The sequence below is a fragment of the Lepisosteus oculatus genome, chromosome 21 (genome assembly GCF_040954835.1).
Source record: "Lepisosteus oculatus isolate fLepOcu1 chromosome 21, fLepOcu1.hap2, whole genome shotgun sequence".
Taxonomy (NCBI): Eukaryota; Metazoa; Chordata; class Actinopteri; order Semionotiformes; family Lepisosteidae; genus Lepisosteus; species Lepisosteus oculatus.
The window spans coordinates 387,200-409,213 of NC_090716.1; the positions used below are offsets into that span (position 1 = coordinate 387,200).

Genomic DNA, 22,014 nt, shown 5'->3' on the forward strand with positions numbered 1-22,014 from the left:
TCGGATCCCGGTAACCTGCCTTTCAACACGTCATCTGCTGATGGGAATACTGTACCTGCCTTTACTGATGCATTATAATATCTTTAAGACCATATCTGTCGGCCAATATGTATTCAGCTCTGTTTGAAAATAGAAACACAGCCGACACCTGCCTTTAAGGCGGCCCTGCGCCTGCGCACTGCGTGCGGGCCCGCCTCGCGCGCTCGTTGCTCGCTCTCTGATTGGCCCTCCGAGTTTTCAAACTCCACAACGGTCTCGGCGCGCCTGGAGTTCAGCCGAGTGCTGAGACAGAGATAGAGACGGAGACAGAGACGGGCGCTTGTCGTGTATCGAGACTGACAGAGACAGAGAAGCCGGCCGGCAAGAGTGTACGGAGTCAAGGGGAAGGTTTTTTGACGAAGGTGAGTCGGTCCTGTGTCGGGGTTTGTGCGGGCGGGTGTCCTGAGCGGCCGGCGGGTCCCGGGGCTCCGGCCTGCGACTCGTCCTCCCCAGTCTGCGGTATCCGGTTCGGTCGCGTCCCCCCGGGTCCACCGTGATCCCGGCGAGCTGCGCTTCCTCGCCGTGTCTGCGTCTTAAACCGCTTCAGAATAGCTTTCGAGCCGTGCCGGGGTGCTCCAGCTCCAGCGCCCTGCCTGTGCCGCCTGGAGGGGGCACCCCGGCCTCTCTCCGTGTGCGACTCTGGCCGCCTGACGCCGGGCCCGCTGTCCAGCTCACCGAGCAGACGGCAGGCTCGCCCCTCCGCTCTGACGGGGTCTGAATATTTCAAGTCCGCTTTTCTGCCGTTACTGTACCTCTGCTTTCTTCTCTGCTTTGAAATGTCCGCCCTCCGATCTCGGACACAGCTGACAGACCCCCACGCAAGCGTTCTTCGTGGGTTTCCCTTGTGTCGTGTAGAGATTGCTTTGACTTCCTTATTGTTTGGGGTCCCAGAGACCCCAGTGCTGTATGTGTAAGAAAATAATTTCCAAATTAACCTATTTTTTCCCCTTCAAATCTTTTTTTTCCCTTCTGACCTCATTAAAACCCGGTAGACCGAGAATGATTGAAGCCTCAGGCCTCCCTCTTGCCACGAAGGAGGCGTGCACATTTCAGAAAGGTGACGAAATCTAAAACATTATACCAAATGATTAAATGTTTCATGGTTTATGTTATATGGGCTATACATGAACAAATATGTACTTCTCGTTTGCCAAAACAAATCCCAGAGAAAGAAATGTTATACAGTATAGTTATGCTGTTTGTTTGGGGACAGTTTGACCCCAGAGAGGACACGCTTACAAAAGGCAATAAAACAAATCCAACTAGACAACTGATCTGTCTAAGCACTTGTCCCACAGGCAAACTATGTACAGATTTGAAATATACAACACCACCCCCCTGGTCAACAAGACTGCCAGCCACAGACCCCTAGAACCCAGTCACAAGATGCTTTCAAATGTCCCCCCCCGCCCTGCGGGACACTAAGGCAACCATGAAGCAAGACATTACTTTATGCAAGATGTGCAGATGGTTTCTGTGTGTGTGCCCTCCGTATGTAGTTGACACTTCCTACACGTTGCGCGAGTCTTGGTGTCATTTCCTTTTGTGCAGACCTGGCAGCTGCTGCTGGAGTGCTGGGGGGCTCGGGCTGATGGAGTCTCCCTCCCAGCGGAGGCAGCTGGTCGTGATCTGGGAAGGGGCTGCTCCCTCTCTGTATGAGGCTTCGCCAGGGCTTGACCTAGCTGCTCCAAGAAGATGCTCCTCCAGTTCCGTTTGCCACTGTACCGATCATTGGTTTGACTCCAATGACAAAAGCGTTGCAGGTGCTGACTTCGGTGATGTTAAAAAAAAATTGGCGGAGGGGCCAGCAGGCGGGCTTTCGCTGGCAGCTATATGTGGCAGTGACTTTATCCAGGTTTGGTTTCGTTGCGGTCTAAAACCATTTCAGGCTTTCTGTCCTCTCTGTTGCTCACAACTGCATCTTTATGCCTCGTGCTCATAAGGAGGACATTTTTCTTGGGACAGTAGGATACAAGTGCAGTGGTGTCAGTGAAAGCAAGCGTGGATGATTTCACCTTCCTGGTATTTTCTTCAGCTCTGGCTTGTTCTTATTGTTCCCAACATTGTCAGCTTTCTTTTCAGTAGTTCCTCCCCTAAGGTGTAGGATGTGAAATACTGTCACCTCACATTATGACCACATAGTCCATCTGTCACATCCACGGCAACCCTCTTACCCTGGTTCCTTTCAGGTGCGCCGTCTGGAGTTTCTGCAAAGATTAGTGTAGGTGCGCATGCACATTTATCTGTGCACGTGAGCAAGTGTGTGTACAGATGTAGGTGTGCATGCACATTTATCTGTGTGTGTACAGATGTAGGTGTGCATGCACATTTATCTGTGCACGTGAGCAAGTGCGTCTGTACAGATGTAGGTGCGCATGCACATTTATCTGTGCACGTGAGCAAGTCTGTGTACAGATGTAGGTGCGCATGCACATTTATCTGTGCACGTGAGCAAGTCTGTGTACAGATGTAGGTGCGCATGCACATTTATCTGTGCACGTGAGCAAGTGTGTTTGTGTGTGTGTACAGATGTAGGTGCGCATGCACATTTATCTGTGTGTGTACAGATGTAGGTGCGCATGCACATTTATCTGTGCACGTGAGCAAGTGCGTCTGTACAGATGTAGGTGCGCATGCACATTTATCTGTGCACGTGAGCAAGTGCGTCTGTACAGATGTAGGTGCGCATGCACATTTATCTGTGTGTGTACAGATGTAGGTGCGCATGCACATTTATCTGTGCACGTGAGCGTGTGTGTGTACAGATTTATTTGGGAGGGGTAGTGTTGAGCCAACTGTACCCTCAACACCAGTCAGAGAATCAAAGCGTGTGAAAATCCACTGCATTTAATCATGTTTAATATCTGGGGTCTCTGAGACCCCAAACATAACTTATGTATGATTTTCCGCAGAGGAGTTCTGAAACATCAAGTCAATCATGTTTATAAGCCGTTCTCATAAAACTAGGAAAAGTCATGAAGTATTGAGCTGATAAAACAATGTTAAGTATGTTTTTTGAGCTGTTAAAGAGGGTCTGGGGTCTCCAAGACCCAAACAGAAATAAGGGTTAACAGTTTTCCCTAATTCCTGCTCACTCGAGTGCCTGTGATGAGTCACAGCCTTCCAGCTCAGTGAGCGAGTTTCTAGCTTGAGCCTCAGCTTGCAGTCAGCCTGCCTGGACCAAGTCGTTGTCAATGACTCCTCTCTCCCACGTACTCGGAGCCAGCTGTTCTGAGCTCCTGCCTCTCGCTCTTCCCCTCCAGCTCTGTAGGTTTGCACAGCTGCCAATCAGCTGACCTGGCCAGGTGTGCCGATTCTGCTCCGTTTTCATGGTCCTGCTTCTCTGACGCTGACACTCTGGAGGAGAAGGTACTTCCTCCTGAGCCCTGAGCCGGCTCTTTCCCTGCTCTGCCCCCGGTACACTGCCCAGCTGCGCTCGTACTGGACCGCAGGCTGCAGTCTGGGACGGAGCTCCTGTCCGAGTACAAGGATGCAGCAGAGTGGGCTGGATCCGGCCGTTTCTCCCACGTGACTCTCACAGACCCCTGTTCTCCACCATCATGGGGGGCTGTGTCAGCATGCGCAGGCTGTAAAGGAACAAGTGCAGATTTATCCTCTGCTGAAAGGAAAATGGACACCGCGTTTCATCTTCTCCACAGCTGACACTTTTGTTTTGTTTTTAGCATGGACTTCACCTTTACTTGTCCCTACTACATTATCTACTCGCTTCCTCCCAGCTGTGCAGCACTTCTTCATTTTATTACTTCCAAGATTGACAGCTTCCAGCGTCACATTCTCTCCATGCGTGATACTGCTCCCCCTGCAGCCTGCAGGCCTGTTTTCACTAGATTCTCTCAACTTGACACTACATGCCTGGGTAGGTTGGTATCACGTGTGAACTCCATCTCATTTATCAGATCCTGTTCCCACTGTGTTATTTCAGCCCTGTCGTCCTCGATAAACACTGAGCTCTGGGGTGGTGCCAGTTCAATTCAAGGTGCTTTATTGGTATGATCAATGAGTAAAATCAGTGTTGCCAAAGCAAAACAAATAGAATGAACATAAAACAAAAATCTACAGATATTTACAAGACAGAATCATAAGATGTTTACTTCTAAACATAAGGAGCATTATTGATGGAAAGACTCACTGTTCCTCAGGCTGTGACAGGAGATCACATACTGGGCTGCCAGTTCAACTGAGTTCCCTCCTCCCTCTCCCAGTAGGATTGGGACCCGTTGTGATTCTGACAGGTGTGGGAACTCTGGGATTAGATTTCTGAGTTTAAGGAAGAATGTTTCTCTAATCCCAGAGTATCTGTCACAGTGCAGTAGGAAGTGCACCTCTGTCTCTATTTCTCCCCGCTGGCAGTGGGAGCACAGCCTGTCCTCTCTGGGCAGCCAGGTCTGCCTGTGTCGCCCAGTTTCTATGGCCAGGCAGTGGTCACTGAGCCTGTACTTAGTCAGGGTCTGTTTCTTTTTGCTGTCACTTAGGTTGGTCAAGTATTCAGCTAGTGTGTATTATCTGTTTAGGATTCTGTAGCATTCCAGTTTGTTTTTTAATAATAATTTCTTACACTTGTATAGCGCTTTTCTGGACACTCCACTCAAAGCGCTTTACAGGTAATGGGGATCCCCTCCACCACCACCAATGTGCAGCATCCACCACATCAGCTATCAGTGGGGAGGAGAGCTGAATAATGAAGCCAGTTCATAGATGGGGATTATTAGGAGGCCATGATTGGTAAGGGCCCATGGGAAATTTGGCCAGGACGCTGGGGTTACACCCCTACTCTTTTTGAGAGATGCCCTGGAATTTTTAATGACCATAAGGAGTCAGGACCTCGGTTTTACGTCTCATCCGAAGGACGGCGCCTGTTTACAGTATAGTGTCCCCGTCACTATACTGGGGCATTAGGACCCACACAGACCGCAGGGTGAGCGCCCCCTGCTCGCCCCACCAACACCTCTTCCAGCAGCAGCCTCAGCTTTCCTAGGAGTCTCCCATCCAGATACTGTTGTGAGTTGCAGAGTGATATGGCCGTAGCGTGTAAATTCCAGGCATCGCTAACTGGGAGGCTAGAAGCTTTTGAATGAAATGCATTAATGAAAGTGAGGGAAATATTGTTACAACAGCAGTGCCAGGAGCAGTAATCCCGTTGATCGTGGTATTAAACAGTCCTTTGTGCTAAATTGAGTCAAATGCTCTCTTGAAATTGATACAGCAGGCAAAAAAAATCCTTCTTTTTCTTGGATGTGTTTATCAGTGTGTGTAGGGTGTAAATGTGATCAGATATGCAGTGATCTGGTAATAAGCCAATCTGACTTTTACTCAGGACATTGTGTTCGGTAAGGAAGGCCAGTATTCATGTATTTAGGATACTGCAGAATACCTTCCCCAGGTTACTGTTCACACAGATGCCCCGGTTGTTGTTGGGATCGAGTCTATCTCCACTCTTGTAGATGGGCGTGATCAGTCCTTGGTTCCAGGCCTCGGGGAAACATCCGGGTGTCATGATGAGATTGAGGAGTTTGAGCACGGCTTGTTGCAACTTTGTGCTGCTGTGTATCAGGATCTCATTGTTGACTCCATCTTGGCCACAGGCTTTGCGTGGTCTGAGGGCCTGGAGTTTGTCCAGTAGCTCCTGCTCACTGATTGGGGAGTCTAAGGGGCTTTGGTTTTCTTTAACAGACAATTCCAAAATTGAGTTTTCCATAAATGTTTAGGTCTGATTTATTTGTAATTGAGCTCAGTCTGGCTCTTCTGTTGTGCTGGGTGAGGGGTGAATGGTTTTGATCCGGTTCAGCTGCTGGTCTGGGTGAGGGGCATTGAGTGTGGCGCTGGTTCTGGTCCTGCTCGGTCACTGGTCTGGGTTCTGGGATTTTTCTGGGTCCTCAGGTCGTTGGTGCCAGTGTGAATGATGATGTGCTGTGGGGTCCCAGGACCGACCTGGACAGCAGCTGCAGGGCCTTCTTTGCAGTCGGACGCCAGAGCTTTGCTGTTTGTAGTCCCGGGAAGAGCATCTGCTCACCAATGTACCTCCCGTTGGAGTCGATAAGGTCTACTTCCGTGCGTCTGCTTCTGGTGTCCAATCTGCTGAAAAGGCGCTGTGCTGCTGGGCAGGGGGGCTGCGTGGGGGGTTTAGTGTGTTGGGTGGAGCCATGTGGGGGGCTGTGTGTGTGGTCACCCTGACTGTGAGGCAAGGTGGATGTACTTTTGGACGGGGTGTTGTGAGGGAGTTTGAGGTGTCAGGGTGTGCAGTAGGTGTGGTGTTTGCTACAGTGTGGGTACTGGATAAGGGAGAGTTAACAGTGGGGGTAGCAGGGGTGTCAGGTTGGTGTCTCAGGGCTTGTCTGTTGCAGTGAGAAGCAGTGAGTTTCCTCAGCTGTTCTTTGAGAGTCTTGCTTGTCCTCTCTGCGAGCTGCAGCTCCTCTCTCAGCTACTTCCGACTGCAGCTTACTGTTGTCCTGCTGCAACTCTTCTATCTGTGCCCTGAGCTGTTGGCTGGTGGTTCTGCATTTGTTCTTGTATCTACTAACCTCGTCTCTTCGCTGTTGTGCTGTCTCCCCAGCATCAGTTCCTTGAACTCGGTGAAGTCCAGCTCCAGAGGGGAGGGTTTCTCTCCCAGGAGGCGCGCTGTGCTGGGGGCCGTGTGTGTCTTGGCGGTGTGATTCGGTGTTGTCTGGGGCCGCGGTCTTGCTCGGCTGTTCTGTAGCTGTGTTCGCGGGCTCGGAGTCAGGTGGGGCTGAACTCTCTGTAATGAGAGTCTGGTTGGTCTCTCCCATTTCTGGGGGAGGTTTCTCCAGGTCGGCCTGTGTTTTAAGGTCCATGAGCTTTTCAACAGAAAGCTCCGGAGCGGCCTCACTGCCCTGTTCCATCACTTACCACAGTGTTGACGATCGGTACAGTGTCTTTTGCGTTGCTGGCGCCCCCTATGGAGATTTGCAAACAGACAGCCAGGCTGAGGCTTCTCGAAGACAATGGGCCCAGGTGTATTTTATTTTGTTTTAAACTAAAAACTCAGCCAACAGTTTTTATTCTAATTAAGTTCCTCTATAATTTTATTTTTTTAATGCAACAGTTCAGTTTTAGAGGTGTCAAAAAAGGGGGAAAAATGGCTTACCAGCTATTTTCTGTACTGGGTTCTCTTGTTATTGATTGTATTTTTCTTTCACTTTCTCCATCTTGTCTGATCCCCTCTTTCCTTTTTTTGTTCCTCCTTCTGTTGGTCCTCTTGGTCTCTTGCAGTTTCTCCTCAGGTTCTTTATCATCAGTGTTACTGTGTCTAAGTTGGTTTTTAGTTCTTCAGTTGTTTGCTTTTTTGATTAATACTGGTAGTTATTTTTTCAATGTTAAATTATTTTTGTTTTATTGATGTTGCCTTACTCCTAAACTATTTGTCCAGTTCCTGAAGACAATAAAATCCCAAAGAAATTAGGAGCTGATCTTCTGTGCTTCCTCTCTCTCTCCCCTCACTTCAACACAACTGCAGTTACCCCTCTTCTTAAAAAAAAAAACACATGGCTCTGGACTGCCTAATTCTTTGCGAAACATTTTAGAATTTGCTGTTGCATTTCAATTAAGCAGCTGTCTTATTGCAGATGACTTTCTTGAGCTCTTCCAATCCGGGTTCGGACAGAATCTGTCCTAGTTACAGTCACTAGCCATCTCCACTGGTTCTCTATTGATCTTTATTCTTCTTGACCACGGTGCTGCTTTTGACTCTGTTAAAGTCATGTAGTCGTGATTCTCTTGTTGAAACTGGAGTTTCTGACACTGCTCTTACCTTGCTGGTCACTGGTACACTGTCTCTGGGGGTGTCAGTTAAGTTGGGTCATTGAGTCTGGTGTTCCTGGGGGTTCGACACTGGGTCCTCTCCTGTTCAGCACTTGCATGTTTCCACTTGCTTGGTTATCAAAACCACATGGTCTGAATGATCATTTCTTGCCAGTGATGCTCAGATCTATGTCCATACTGAACCTGACACAGATGTGACTGTCTGCCCTCTCTAATTACATCACTGACGTACGATCCTGGATCACTCAGTCTCCTTCATTTAAACTGACAAAACAAACTTCGGTTATACTCTGTCGGTGTCTTGTCTTTGTTTTTATTTGATTTTTCTGGGGGGTCAATCGCATTGAACTCCAGTTTGCGGCTCTGAGTTCAGCCAGTGGTCAGCACCCAGCCCTGCGCTAAGCCAGCTCCTCCCTGACTGCAGCCAGCCTGGAGCCCCAGCTGCAGTCCTGAGGACCCTCCTCTTCACATGGTTGGAATAACTTGGTAGTGGACTAAGCAGAACAGTGGATCACATGAGAACCTTCCTGACTACAGGAGACATCGTCACTAAGTCATGAACTTATGCATCTGTCGCCTGAACATTAGTGTAATACTTAGCTGAAACTGCTTTCCTGATGCCACAATTATTCATAAGGAGGTTTATTGATAAGTGTAACTTAAGATAGACACTAAACTTCATTGTTAATCAGTAGCTGTATTATAGCTGGCGCATGTGGGGCCTTTGGTATGCGATAGTGAAGTTTCAGATACCCTGGAGAGGGAAGAGAGCTGAAATGAAGGTCCCTATGTAAATGGGGTGTAAGTCTTAAACGTTTTTTGTCACATCTGGGGGCTAATTGAATTGAGTTGTTGTATTGTATATTATAAAGTGATTCTGCACTTGTCTCCCAGGGGATAACAGTGCCCTGTTTATTGGGGGTTTGAGGGCACAAAGAAGTTAAAGCAACAAACCAGCAGTGTCTCTTCTCTGTCCTGTGGCTGCGCTCCAGTAATCAGGGTGGTGAAGCAGCCACAGCCAGAGGGGGCCCGTCCAGTCGCTCACAAGGCTGTGTGACCGCACAGGCCTCCGTGCCAAGGGAAAGATCGCTTACAGAAGTCTCCTGGCAGTGTAATGTTACTTGTAGATGAAATCCACTCCCATGTACCAGCAGCTTATATTAATGCTCATTCTGTTAAGAAATAAAGTTGCCACTGCTGTTGGACGTCAGCTGGTGCTTTTTGTGCTAACTCTGCTGTAAGTAATGTACAATACCTTCCTTTCTCCGTTCTAGCTCAACAATCCTAGAACTTTAACTCACTACCTCCAACTGAGAAGATCCACAAACATAAATTACTAATTAAATGAAGTTCAACAACTGTAGCCCCTGAAAGTGCAGACCACTTATACCATTGCAGGCACAAATGTAGCTTATACATAAAACCCACTAGCAGTGTATTTGCTTCTTCATCTGAAGGATCTCCGTATGAATGGAAGTGAAAGCCACTATAATCCGATACATGTTCAAACTCAAACCAGCTGCTGTACTTGTCTCCTGACTAACTACAGTTGAGAATGGCATTAGTAGTTATATACCCGTATCTGGGGTATTTTAACATAAATGCTGTTCTTAAATTAAAAACATTAAATTGCCAGGGACTCAGTTCTATCCTAAGTGCCTTGGGGCAACCTTGTTGTGAAAGGCGCTATATAAAAATGAATTGGATAAACCAACACGAGACAGAAAAGTAATGACGCCAGTGCTGAGCCCTCAGCCGCTTCATGTCGCTGTTGTCACGCGCTCTTGCTCTCGTCCACGGTGACTGCAGTTCCCCTTTCGACCCCGGGAACTGGAACTTTATGAAAGTACTGCAAGTCACCATGTTGGTGCAAATCGCTGGTCTCTCCGCGGGCGAGAGCGAGAGATGCCGTGAACCGTAACGTGAGGCGGCCCTTCCTGCTCCCCAGTCCCTGTGCCGATTGGCGTCCTGTGACGTGCGAGTGAATAAGTACAGGTTGTGCAGCAGATATTTCAGCTCAGAAACGTTCCAACATGATCCGCAGGCAGAGTCAACAAGTGGTAGATGCTTTTACAGTGGAGCGATATTTCTGTGGGGCTGAACGAGACGTGTTCACAAGCCTGTTGGTGTTCAGTGTAATGGGGCCTCACCTCACCGGGATTGTTGCCTCGTTTGAATCACAGGACACGGCGCTGCGCACACCTGGAAGTTATTCTGTGGTGTAAATTGCAGGTTTTACACGTTACTGTCTGCATTTTCCCTTCATTGCGATTTGAAATGCACTCGTGAGTGCCGATTCTTTCTAGCCCCGAAATCTAAAACTAGTGTTGCAGTCCCATGGAGCCCTGTGAGGCGAGCCTCTGGGCCAGGGGGCGTGTTCTCTGTGTTCTGAGCTCGGGTGCGACTCCCTGCTGTCTCGCAGCTGCAGGCATGAACGGGCTGCAGTCCTCCACCGACGCCCTGCTGCAGGTCTTCCAGGGGAAGCTGCGGGACTTCGAGGAGGAGGTGGACAGCAAACACATGGTGTGGCTGAAGGAGATCGAGCAGGAGGCCCGGCGCATGTTCACCAGGTGAGCCGAGCCGGACCGGACTGGACCTGCACCGCACGCGGGGGGGGGTTGCTGGCACTGCATCTTCATCCTCTCCTCCTCCTCCCCCTCTCAGCGACTTCAGCGCCGAGCCCGAGCTGATGCCCAAGACGCCCTCCCAGAAGAGGAAGCGCCGCAGGAAGCGCTCGTCCCTGGGGCCGGAGCAGAGCGGCAGACGGTAAGGGGGTCCAGCAGTGCGCTCGGCCGGCGTGCTCCACCCCGTGTGTGAAGGGCGCCCTGCTCGCGTGCCTGGCTGAGGTCACAGGGGCCCGGGACTCGAACCCCTGGTCGTAGAGCCTTGCCTGTGCTTGAGCAAACTCCTTCCCCGGTTGAGAGTCTCACGAGCTCCCGGCCAGCCTGTGCTCGACCACGGGGCTGCAGGTCTGTGGCTCCGCGGCGAGGTCGTGCGGAGAGTGGCTGACTGCAGCCCCCCTGTCTCTCCCCCCAGCTTCTCAAAGGGCAAGAGGACTAACCTGCGCCGCTCGTCGGCTCGCGTGCCCACCGCCATGACGCTCATCCCCGAGCAGAGCACACCCGAGCCCCCGCCTGCGCCCCGGGACCCGGAGCCCCAGCAGGACGCCTCCGGCCGGCCGAAGCGCAGCAGCAGCAGCAGCCGCCCCAGGGAGGCCCCGCCGCTGGAGCCGGAGCCCGAGCCCGAGCCGCCCAAGCGCTCCACGCGCCGCGCCGCCCCGAGCGCGCCCGCGCAGCGGGGACAGCAGGAGCAGGGGGCCTGGGACAAGCTGGGCGCCAGGCCCAAGCGCAGCCGGCAGCCGCCGGTACAGCCCCTCCCGGCCAGCCCCCCTGAGGCGGACGTCCCCCCACTGGAGCAGACGAAGCTCCCCGTGGTCCTGATCTCGGCTGCCGACCGACGGTCCGCCGAGCAGCACCGCCCAGCCCAGGAGGGCTTCCCGGCCGGGCAAGATACCGCAGTGCCCCCAGACGGCCTCCCCGGGTCCCAGCCACCCCCCGCCCCACGCCGGTCCTCGGCGCGCTGCTCGCTGCCGCTGCGCCGCTCGCTGGCCGGCCTCCGCTACAGCATGACCCGCCAGTCCGCCCGCCGGGCCTCGCGCCAGTCCTTCCAGAAGAGCAGGGACCGCCGGAGTTCGGCCTCCTGCAGCCAGCTCAACGGTGAGTCTGTGTGCGTCTGTCCCTCCCGGCGCTGGGCGGGCTCTGTCTGTCTGTCTGTCCCTCCCGGCGCCGGGTTGACTGGGCTCTTGTGTCTTTGCAGATGTCTTCCTGGAGACAGACCCAAAAGGGTGAGTGTCGGCACCGCTGGGCTGTGGGGCTCCAGTGGGTCTGAGCAACAAGCGAAACCAGTGTCTTGTGTTTCAGTGAGCAGTCAGAGGAGCCTGCAGTGAGTGAGGGACCCCCAACAGAGGAAACACCTGGGAGAGAGGTGAGGCTCTGGGCCTGTGAGCTGTGTGCACACGCTGCGGGCCGAGGGTGTGTCTGTGTGTGTGAGGGTCTGGTGCTCCTGTGGGCCGAGGGTGTGTGTGTGAGAGGGGGTCTGTGTGTGTGTGAGTGTGAGGGGGCTCTTGCAGGCAGAGTCTTGGTGTGTGTGTGTGAGGGTCTTGTGTTCTTGGAGTTGCAGGACTCTGTCCCTCAGCCTCAGACCACACAGAGCGACCAGCTGTCCCCCATCCAGAGCAAGGACACGCCCCCTGTGGCCCTGAGATGCCCTCCCATCACCTGCTCACAGGACAGCAGCAGCTTGGGTTCGAGCACCCCTGTCTCCAACACAGGTACCCCACTGCGATTGGACAGGCTGATCGGGCGCCAGTGTGTTGAGGGTCCCTGTTCGCTGGGGGGGGCAGTGTGTTGAGGGTCCCTGTTCGCTGGGGGGGGCAGTGTGTTGAGGGTCCCTGTTCGCTGGGGGGGCAGTGTGTTGAGGGTCCCTGTTCGCTGGGGGGGGCGGGCAGTGTGTTGAGGGTCCCTGTTCGCTGGGGGGGGGCGGGCAGTGTGTTGAGGGTCCCTGTTCGCTGGGGGGGGCGGGCAGTGTGTTGAGGGTCCCTGTTCGCTGGGGGGGGCGGGCAGTGTGTTGATGGTTCCAGAAGTAGTGGCATCAGGGTGCTTCTTCCCCAGGGCCTCTCTGCTTGTTGCCAGTCTGCGGACTGGGCCCTGGCCCTGTCTGCTCGGGGGCCGGTGTGGCAGGAGGGGTAACGGGCTGTTTCTCTCCCTGCAGACGACAGTGGGAAGAAGCCGGCTGAGTCTCACACCCGTCTCAGGTGAGTGTCCTCGCTCTGCAGAGCTCGGCGCCAGCGGCTGCCTCGCTCCCCCCACGCCTCTGACCTGTCCCTGTGTGTGCAGGCCGCGCCCGGGTTCGAAGCGCAAGTCCGCAGAAGCTGAGGACACCCCCAGCCCCAAGAAGGCCTCCCCTCCCAAGAAGAGCCAGAGTGTAAGAGCGTCGTCCGGCCGCCCACAGCGGTCAGCTCACTGTCCTGGTCAGCCGTCTCACCAGCTCTCGCCCGCCTTTTGCCGCAGGTCACCCGGCCACACATCAAGTCCTTCCTGCACACGGTGCACAAGAACCAGCTGCTGATGACCCCCGGCTCGGTGGGCCGCAGCAGCGTCCTCAAGTCCTTCATCAAGCACACCACCCCCCTGCATGCAGACCCCAAGGTGAGTGGCCACGGGTGGCCTCGGGTCCGAGGGCTTGCGCAGGAGGCCTTCTGGTGCCTGGCTGCTGTGTTGAGAAGGACAGGGGTTCTGCAGGTCGTCTGGGGAGTCCGTGAACTGCGACCTGCCTCAGGGCCGGTCTGACCTCTGATGCTCTGTCTTGTCTCTTCCCCTAGGCTGGCAGCGTGGTGGTAAGTCCCTGTGCTCAGTGTTCACTGCTCTAACAGACTGACCCCTGCCCTGGGCTCTGTGTGTGACGCGTCTCTGACCCGCTCGGCAGTCTGTGGCCCAGGAGCCCCCGACCGGTCATCGGTCGTGGCTGAGAGCTGGGCTGCAGACTTCTTGAGTGTAATCCCACTGCCTCTAGAGCAGCTGACACGATTACTGACTCACCTGGGAGTTCTGGTGTCACGTGGTGTAAGCGTGTAGGGTGTGTGCGGGGCGCCGTGTGCGGGGTGCCGAGCAGAGCCCTGATGGGCTGTGGCCTTTCTCTCAGGAGAGGGAGCGGCAGAGGTTTGAGGCTCTGAAGAAGAAGCAGGAGCAGGAGACTGAGAGGAAAAAGAAGATGGAGGAGGAGAAGAGGAGGAAGCTGGAGGAGATGAAAAGGTTTGTTTTGAAGCCTCAGGAGCTGCCCATGTTCCTCAGCCTGTGCCTCTATCTGTCCTGTCTGTTCCTTGCCCCTGTATCTCTTTCCCTCTCTGGTCTCTGACTCTGTCCCGTGCCTCCTGACTGTCCCTGCCTGCAGGAAACGGGAGGAGCGGCTGCGCAAGGTGATTGAGGCGCGTGAGAGGGAGGAGCAGAAGGAGGAAGAAAAGAAGAAGAAGATCGAGCAGAAGATGGCTCAGATCGAGGAAAAGAACGACAAGGTCAGTGTCTCCCTGCGCCTCTGGGCAGCCAGCGTGTCCACCTTCTCTTTCACTCGGACTCATTTGGGCTCCAGCCAGCTCAGTGAAGCTGGCCTCCCTGCAGACAGCACAAACGATGAAACCCACCTCATTCGTTAGTGCTACGTTTGTGCCGCTTTCGTTTCTGAGATATAGCGCTTTCTTTTTTCCGGGTCGTGATGTCACTAAGCCCCCCCTACAATGTCGTAGGGGAACCGAGCTGGTCTCATTCGTTAGTGCTGCGTTTGTGCCTTTGAAAGTAGCGTTTGTGCCGCTTTCGTTGTTTTTCGGGTGATCATGTGACCATACGCGGTGACCTCCAGTGATCCTGTCTGCCAAGTTCAAGCGCTCTGTTACCAGTGCAACAGTAACAATTCAGTAACAAGTTGTTTCTCTGTGTGCTCGGATGAGGGGTGGTGGTTGGTTTTGCTTTTAATACCAGTATCTTCTGTGCGTTTGTGTGAACAGGAAAATTAAAATTGTCACCAGTATCAAACCCTAATCAGAAGAGTCGTGGATGCAACCTTAAAAGGTGAACATTAGCAAGCAACTGCATGTCCTTACAAAGAGGCTGTAACTGGCACGTCTCCATTTCGTAGCCGTGCCCTTTTTTTAAAGTCTGAAGAAGTAATCGGTTTCTCATTGTCGTTTTAAATTAATGTGTAAATCAAGGGTCGTTTAAAGATTCGACCCATCCTTCCAACCACGTATGTAAAAAAGGTAAGGATTAGCAACTTCCTGTATCACAAGACCATTGTTTTTAATACATTTCTTATGTAAAAAACGTAAATGTGAGACAACCAGGATTTTTTAAAGGGGGCATTATGCGCTACGTTGACCCAGGTAGTTTATAATGCAACCGCAAAACAATATTGGAAACTGTCTCGCACATAGACCTCAGAACTTAACCAACACAGGTACCTTTAATAACTTGTGATGAAAACAATGGGTTTGTATTTTGAGTAATCTGAGTAGGGTGGATGTTTTTTGCATTTCAATATAGCGCCTCCTTTTTTGCCGCCACCCCCCACCCGAGCACACTGAGAAACACAACTGCAGAATTGTTACTCTTGCACCAGTGACAGAGCGCTGGAACTCGGCAGACAGGGTCACTGGAGGTCACAGTCACCGTGCATGGTTACGTGATCACCTGAAAAACAAGGCGCTGTATTTCGGGAACAAAAGCAGCACAAATGCTACTTTCAACGGCACCAAACCGGCACAAACGCGGCACTACCGAATGATTGGGTTTCATCATTTGTGCTGTCTATACGGGGGCCAACTTCACGGAGCTGCTCCAGCCAGTGTCCTGCTGACACTGGTCCAGGCTGGGCCTGCGGCGCCCACTGGGACCGGGAGTCCAGGCTGGGCCTGTGTCACTCTGACCGGGGGTCTGCCTGTCTCTGCAGCTGCGGGTGGAGCGCCTGGCAGAGTCCAAGAAGAAGGTGCCCAGCAAGCGGCAGGAGGACGAGGCCAGGAAGAAGAAGCAGCAGCTGGAGGTGTGATGCTTCTGCAGCGTCAGTGCTGGTTGTCAATGTGTGGCGTCCGGGGCCAGTTGTGTCGCTGTGTGTGGGGCTGTGCCAGTTGGCTCTAGGTGACTGTGGTCCGTGTGTGTGTGGGGCTGTGCCGGTCCGCTCTAGGTGACTGTGGTCCGTGTGTGTGTGGGACTGTGCCGGTCCGCTCTAGGTGACTGTGGTCCGTGTGTGTGTGTGGGACTGTGCCGGTTGGCTCTAGGTGACTGTAGTCCATGTGTGTGTGGGACTGTGCCGGTCCGCTCTAGGTGACTGTGGTCCGTGTGTGTGTGTGGGACTGTGCCGGTTGGCTCTAGGTGACTGTAGTCCATGTGTGTGTGGGACTGTGCCGGTCGGCTCTAGGTGACTGTGGTCCGTGTGTGTGTGGGGGGGGCTGTGCCGGTCCGCTCTAGGTGACTGTGGTCCGTGTGTGTGTGGGACTGTGCCGGTCGGCTCTAGGTGACTGTGGTCCGTGTGTGTGTGTGGGGCTGTGCCGGTCGGCTCTAGGTGACTGTGGTCCGTGTGTGTGTGTGGGACTGTGCCGGTCGGCTCTAGGTGACTGTGGTCCGTGTGTGTGTGTGTGGGGGGGGCTGTGCCGGTCCGCTCTAGGTGACTGTGGTCCGTGTGTGTGTGTGGGACTGTGCCGGTCGGCTCTAGGTGACTGTGGTCCGTGTGTGTGTGTGGGACTGTGCCGGTCGGCTCTAGGTGACTGTGGTCCGTGTGTGTGTGTGGGACTGTGCCGGTCGGCTCTAGGTGACTGTGGTCCGTGTGTGTGTGTGTGTGGGACTGTGCCGGTCGGCTCTAGGTGACTGTGGTCCGTGTGTGTGTGTGGGACTGTGCCGGTCGGCTCTAGGTGACTGTGGTCCGTGTGTGTGTGTGGGGCTGTGCCGGTCGGCTCTAGGTGACTGTGGTCCGTGTGTGTGTGTGTGTGTGTGTGTGTGTGTGTGTGGGCTGTGCCGGTCGGCTCTAGGTGACTGGTCGCTGTTCTCCAGGAGCTGCAGGCCCGCAGGCAGCAGCAGCAGGAGGAGGAGGAGCAGCGAGCGCAGCGCCTGGCTGAGGCCGAGAGGTGAGCTGTATGTTGGGGCAGCAGTGCGGGGGCGGGGGGGGGGCACTGCAAGCGGCGGCGGAGGTCTTCATCTCCCTCTGTCCTTCCAGGGAGCGAGTGGAGAAGGAGAAGGCGCTGGCGCTACAGAGGGAGCTGGCCCGGGCGGCCCAGGAGAAGCAGCTGCGAGAGGCCGAGGAGAAGAGGCGGCAGGTATTGGACATGACTGAGGCGCTAACATGAGCTCTCCTGAAAGACTGTAGGGGCTGTAGCGGCCAGGCTGTAACGCTGTGGTCTTGCCAGCAGGCGGAGCTGCAGAGGCAGGCGGAGCTGCAGAGGCAGGCGGAGCTGCAGAGGCAGGCGGCTGCCAAAGCGCTCACCGTCACTGTGGAGGTGAAGGTAAGCCGACTCTGCCGCTGCTGTCTGGCTCCTCGCCCCTCCTCCCCCTGTCAAGCTCCTCACCCCTCCTCCCTGTGTTGCAGCCCCCCCCAGTGGAGCCTCAGCCAGCGCCCCCTGTTGACAGCGCGGACTCCAAGCCCCAGGTAGGCCAGCAGCATGGTGAGGGGTTCTGCTCTGTCTGCCGCCGCCCATCTGCCAGCTCTCACTCCTGCCTCTCCCTGCTGTCCTCTCTAGCCCGCCGCGCCCAGGAGCCCCCAGAGCCCCAAGAGCACCGGCGTCTTGCTCAACGTGACCGTGGACATCGAGGTACAGCTGCTGCTGGTCCTGCTCCCCCCCGTCCCCCAGCTCCCTCCCACCCACTCCGCTCCTCACGTCGGCTCCTTGCTCTCCACAGAAGTCCCCCCAGTCCTACCAGATCACCCCCAAGGGAGAGAACCGGACGGTGGCGTCGAGCAACCCTGAAGATTATGGGATGGACCAGAACAGCGATGACTCGACGGATGACGAGGGGGCGCCGCGGAAGCCCATCCCCTCCTGGGCTGAGGGTGAGTGTACACAGGGCTGTGGGGTGCGCAGGCCGCCGTTCATTGAGTCACTGAAGATGTTCGTCAGCGACCTGTCTTTTATTTTCATTAAAGACGAAATGCTCACGAAAATCCTCAACAATGATGGCGAACACTGAATTGTTTTGCATTTTTGTTTGAGTGAAGAGACAAAATGACCTGTCTGACAGAAGCTCAAACTGGAATGGGTTTAGTCACGTGAGGTTTACAGTTTGCACGTGAGAGCCAGCGGGCTGGCTGCAGCAGGTCCGGTCCCGGGACGGGCCGCTCCTGGGGGACAGTCGCCAGTCTGCTTCCAGATGTCCTCGTTTCCGGTCCGGCTTCTCCACGCCTCGTGCATGAAGTCTCAGTGGTAATTGATTGGTTGGTACGCAGATGAACAAGGAGATGCATACGCTGTGCTAATAACATTAATATTTAAACTAGAGCACCTCGCTGTTTTTTACAGGAAAGCCGCAGGAAATTCTTGTGGTTCTCCATGCTTTTGTCTGACAGTACTTTAGATGGGTCTAGCACAGCAGGAAAGGATTGTAAAACAGTACTGAAGATCAGCTCAATGTAGCTGCATGAGGCAGTTTCAGGGGTACAGGGCCCCCTGACTAATGGACACTGTAGGTGACTTGACTAAGACTGATGAAATCAAACACTGGTGACTAAATGAACACAGGTTCAGGCTCGGGGGTCACTCTGCCTGTCCTGTGCGGCTTCCTAGAGCCGTGTGGACAGGTGACCTAACTCTCGCACCCGTGTTTCTAGGCCCCCAGCTGCAGCAGGCCATCCTGCAGCAGTACTTCAACCCCATCGATGTGGACTCGCACTTCGGCGAGATCGAGCCTCCCGAGCTGCAGGACATCTTCTACAAGAGCAAGCCGCGCTACTTCAAGCGCACCAGCTCTGCCGTGTGGCACTCCCCGCCACAGGGGGGCGCCAAGCACTTCTGAGTGCCGCCCGCCCCCCACCCCCCGGCCCCGCACGAGCCGGGAGCTGGGAGCTTTTCCAGGGTGATGTAATAAAGTTGTGGTTGTTTTAGATGTTTTACTTTGAATGTCTCACTTTCCCTTTCTGGTAAAAATACTCCTCAGTCAGTCCTATTACTGTTATATACTGTTACTGTATACATATACATGGTAAAGAGTTTTGTAAAAAATAAAGAATTTTGCACTTCCTTTAAGACTTGACCTGTTGACCTGGGGTCAGCGCCCCAGCCTCCCTGGGGGCCGCTGTGCTCTTGCAGGGGTCTTACATGGCCTCTTAGTTTGCCAGGCCAGGTAAAAGTGGGTCTCAACCACTGGGCCTGCAGAGCCCCCCCGGGAGGCAGTTTCAGGGGTACAGGGCCCCCGCAGCTCCTCAATGGGCTCAAAGCCTCGCGGCCTGCAGCCACTCGGGGTCCTGCGCAGTGAGGTCTGGGGCTGCGGGTCTGAGAGGCGCCCCCCTGTGGGGGAGCGAGGAACTCATTAATCCTTCTGCAGTTACTCTGATTAAAGCCAGGGCAGAGACCCAGCCCCTGTGGTACTGTACTTGAATTTCAATCCAAGTTGAAGACTTTGGGGGTGATATTTGGTCCAGGCCCGATGTTTGACCCACAGATGCAAAACATTGTAAAAACAGGAAAAATTCCTCCACCTCAGAAATAGTACCAGCGTATGGATATCCAGTAATGTCTCTGACTGTAGCAGGTCAGTGATGCTGTGGAGCATCAGAGCATCTCCTGCGATGTCTCTGGCTGGAGCAGGAAAGCTGCTCAACCCTCTCGTCGTCTCTCAGATTGATGCACTGCCCTACTCTTGGGGGTGTCTAACTCCACACTGAACAAACTCCAGTCTGTCCAGAACTCAGCAGCCTGACCCCTGACCAGGTCTAGGGCATTACTCCTGTCCTGGAGTTCTTGCACTGGCTTCCTGTCAGGTTTCATGTTGACTTTAAATTCCTCATCTAGGAGGCTCTTAATAGCACCTCAGTACCTGTGAGTTATCCTTCCCGTCTTGCAGCCTTCATTGGTCTGACTGGTGTCCTGTTTGTCCTGAAAGCTTGTTCACACACTGGGTGACAGGAGCTTCTGCTGTGACCCAAAGCTCTGGCATTCTTTCCCCAATGATATCAGTCATGTATCATCAATGCCTTCTAATCCAGACTTAAACCATCAGACTTTTTTTGTTGAGCCAGATTCTTTTTGGTGGGTTGATGTTGAAGAGCCTCCTTCTTATTGCGTAGAAAGCCCTGAGTGCCTTCTCCCTCAGTGCCTTCACTGCCAGGTCAAAACTCCCAGATGAGCTGATGGTGAGACCGAGATATGTGTAGCTGGATGTGTGCTCCAATGTGTTGTTGTTCAGTGTGAATTTGTACCTGTTTCCCTGAGGTCTGGCTTTCTTTTTGAAAACCATGACTCTGGTCTTGTCCAGTTTTCCTTCATCTTTTTGGTGGACGTGTTTGTCTATCAGTGTGTGTAGGGTGTAAATCTGATCAGATGTGCGGTGATCTGGTAAGAAGCCAATCTGACTCTTGCTCAGGACATTGTGTTCGGTAAGGAAGGCCAGTATTCGTGTGTTCAGGATACTGTAGAATACCTTCCCCATGTTACTGTTCACACAGATGCCCCGGTCGTTGGGATCGAGTTTACCTCTGTCAGTACAGGAGAGAGGCTTCTCCTGCAGGCCAGTGTGAGCTCTGTTCTCTCAGGGACCACTACGGGGAGCCCTGCTGAAGGAGTCAATTCAGTTCAAGGTGCTTTATTAGCATGACCGATGGGTACAATCAGTGTTGCCAAAGCAAATTAAAATAATGGAATTCACATGAAACAAAAAAATAAGCTTAATATAAAATCTACAGACATTTACAACAATGACATATTATAAAATATTTACATATACTGTAGACAGAAGTAGCATTATAGGGAGACAGACTCCCTGTTCCTCAGGCTGTGACAGGAGATCAGATACTGGGCTGCCAGTTTAACTGATTTCCCTCATTGCTCTCCCAGTAAGATTGGGACACGTGATTCTGGCATGTGTGGGGACTCTGGGACTAGATTTCTGAGTTTAGGGAAGAATGTTTCTAACCCAGAGTATCTGTCACAGTGCAGTAGGAAGTGCACCTCTGTCTCTATTTCTCCCCGCTGGCAGTGGGAGCACAGCCTGTCCTGTCTGGGCAGCCAGGTCTGCCTGTGTCGCCCAGTTTCTATGGCCAGGCTGTGGTCACTGAGCCTGAACTTCGTCAGGGTCCGTTTCTGTTTGTTGTTTCTTATCTTGGTCAAATATTCAGCTAGTGTGTATTGTCTGTTTAGGGTTCTGTAGCATTCCAGTTTATGTTGTGTGTGTGAGATATTGCTGTTTGATCTGTGCTGTGATGTGGTTGAGTCTGAGTTGTGGTGCTCTAGCAGTGCTGTCCTGATGCTGGTTAGTGTCGGTGTGGCTCAGGTCAGTGAGCCTCAGGACCAGCTGGCTCAGGGGGCTCTGTTTTGGGCTCAGCTCTTGGCTCAGCAGGGTTTTGTGGTGGTAGGAATTTTGGTAGCTGTTTTTTAGGTGTAGCCAATAGTTTAATACTATTTTCTGTGTGTTTATCAATAGTGGGTACTGGCTTAATTCGGCCCTGCACCCGTTGTTAGGTGTTTTTCTCTGCACACGGAGGATGTTTCTACAGATCTCCATGTGCAGAGTTTCTGTGGGGTGTTTGTCCCATTGGGTGTAATCCTGGTCTGTGAGGGAACCCCACACTTCACTGCCGTATAGGGTTGGATTACACTTTGAAATATTTGGAGCCAGATTCTCGTTGGTGGGTTGATGTTGAAGAGCCTCCTTCTTATTCCTTAGAAAGCCCTGAGTGCCTTCTCCCTCAGTGCCTTCACTGCCAGGTCAAAACTCCCAGAAGAGCTGATGGTGAGACTAAGATATGTGTAGCTGGATGTGTGCTCCAATGTGTTGTTGTTCAGTGTGAATTTGTACCTGTTTCCCTGAGGTCTGGCTTTCTTCTTGAAAACCATGACTCTGGTCTTGTCCAGTTTTCCTTCATCTTTTTGGTGGACGTGTTTGTCTATCAGTGTGTGTGTAGGGTGTAAATCTGATCAGATGTCCGGTGATCTGGTAAGAAGCCAATCTGACTCTTGCTCAGGACATTGTGTTCGGTAAGGAAGGCCAGTATTCGTGTGTTCAGGATACTGTAGAATACCTTCCCCATGTTACTGTTCACACAGATGCCCCGGTCGTTGGGATCGAGTTTACCTCTGTCAGTACAGGAGAAGACCAAGAAGACAATCTGACTTTTACTCAGGGCATTGTGTTCGGTAAGGAAGGCCAGTATTCGTGTATTTACAGTAGGATACAGCAGAATACCTTCCCCAGGTTACTGTTCACACAGATGCCCCGGTAGTTGTTGGGATCGAGTCTATCTCCACTCTTATAGATGGGCGTGATCAGTCCTTGGTTCCAGGCCTCAGGGAAACATCCAGCTGTCATGATGAGATTGAGGAGTTTGAGCAGGGCATGTTGCAACTTTGTGCTGCTGTGTATCAGGATCTCATTGTTGACTCCATCTTGGCCACAGGCTTTGCGTGGTCTGAGGGCCTGGAGTTTGTCCAGTAGC

The 22,014-nt window shown here is 53.1% G+C and overlaps 1 protein-coding gene across 7 annotated transcripts; it reads left to right on the forward strand.

Annotated features, from left to right (window-relative positions):
* The first annotated feature begins 211 nt into the window (after window positions 1-211).
* Window positions 212-18,610, forward strand: incenp (inner centromere protein). Of its 7 annotated transcripts, XM_069181554.1 has the most exons (22): window positions 212-401; window positions 1,032-1,096; window positions 10,259-10,406; window positions 10,501-10,602; window positions 10,873-11,552; window positions 11,653-11,680; window positions 11,757-11,820; window positions 12,010-12,166; window positions 12,607-12,649; window positions 12,732-12,819; window positions 12,906-13,043; window positions 13,217-13,231; window positions 13,537-13,646; window positions 13,786-13,906; window positions 15,334-15,423; window positions 16,428-16,501; window positions 16,591-16,690; window positions 16,781-16,876; window positions 16,960-17,019; window positions 17,111-17,182; window positions 17,271-17,421; window positions 18,196-18,610. In XM_069181554.1, exons 2-22 carry the CDS (start codon window positions 1,039-1,041, stop codon window positions 18,378-18,380), a joined length of 2,580 nt encoding a protein of 859 aa, XP_069037655.1. In that variant the 5' UTR covers window positions 212-401; window positions 1,032-1,038; the 3' UTR covers window positions 18,381-18,610. The 7 variants fall into 7 exon arrangements, with proteins under 7 accessions (XP_069037655.1, XP_069037656.1, XP_069037651.1 ...); XM_069181555.1 differs by lacking the exon at window positions 1,032-1,096 and having other exon boundaries at window positions 216-401; XM_069181550.1 differs by lacking the exons at window positions 212-401; window positions 1,032-1,096 and adding an exon at window positions 1,172-1,802 and having other exon boundaries at window positions 16,784-16,876.
* Window positions 18,611-22,014: the final 3,404 nt, after the last annotated feature.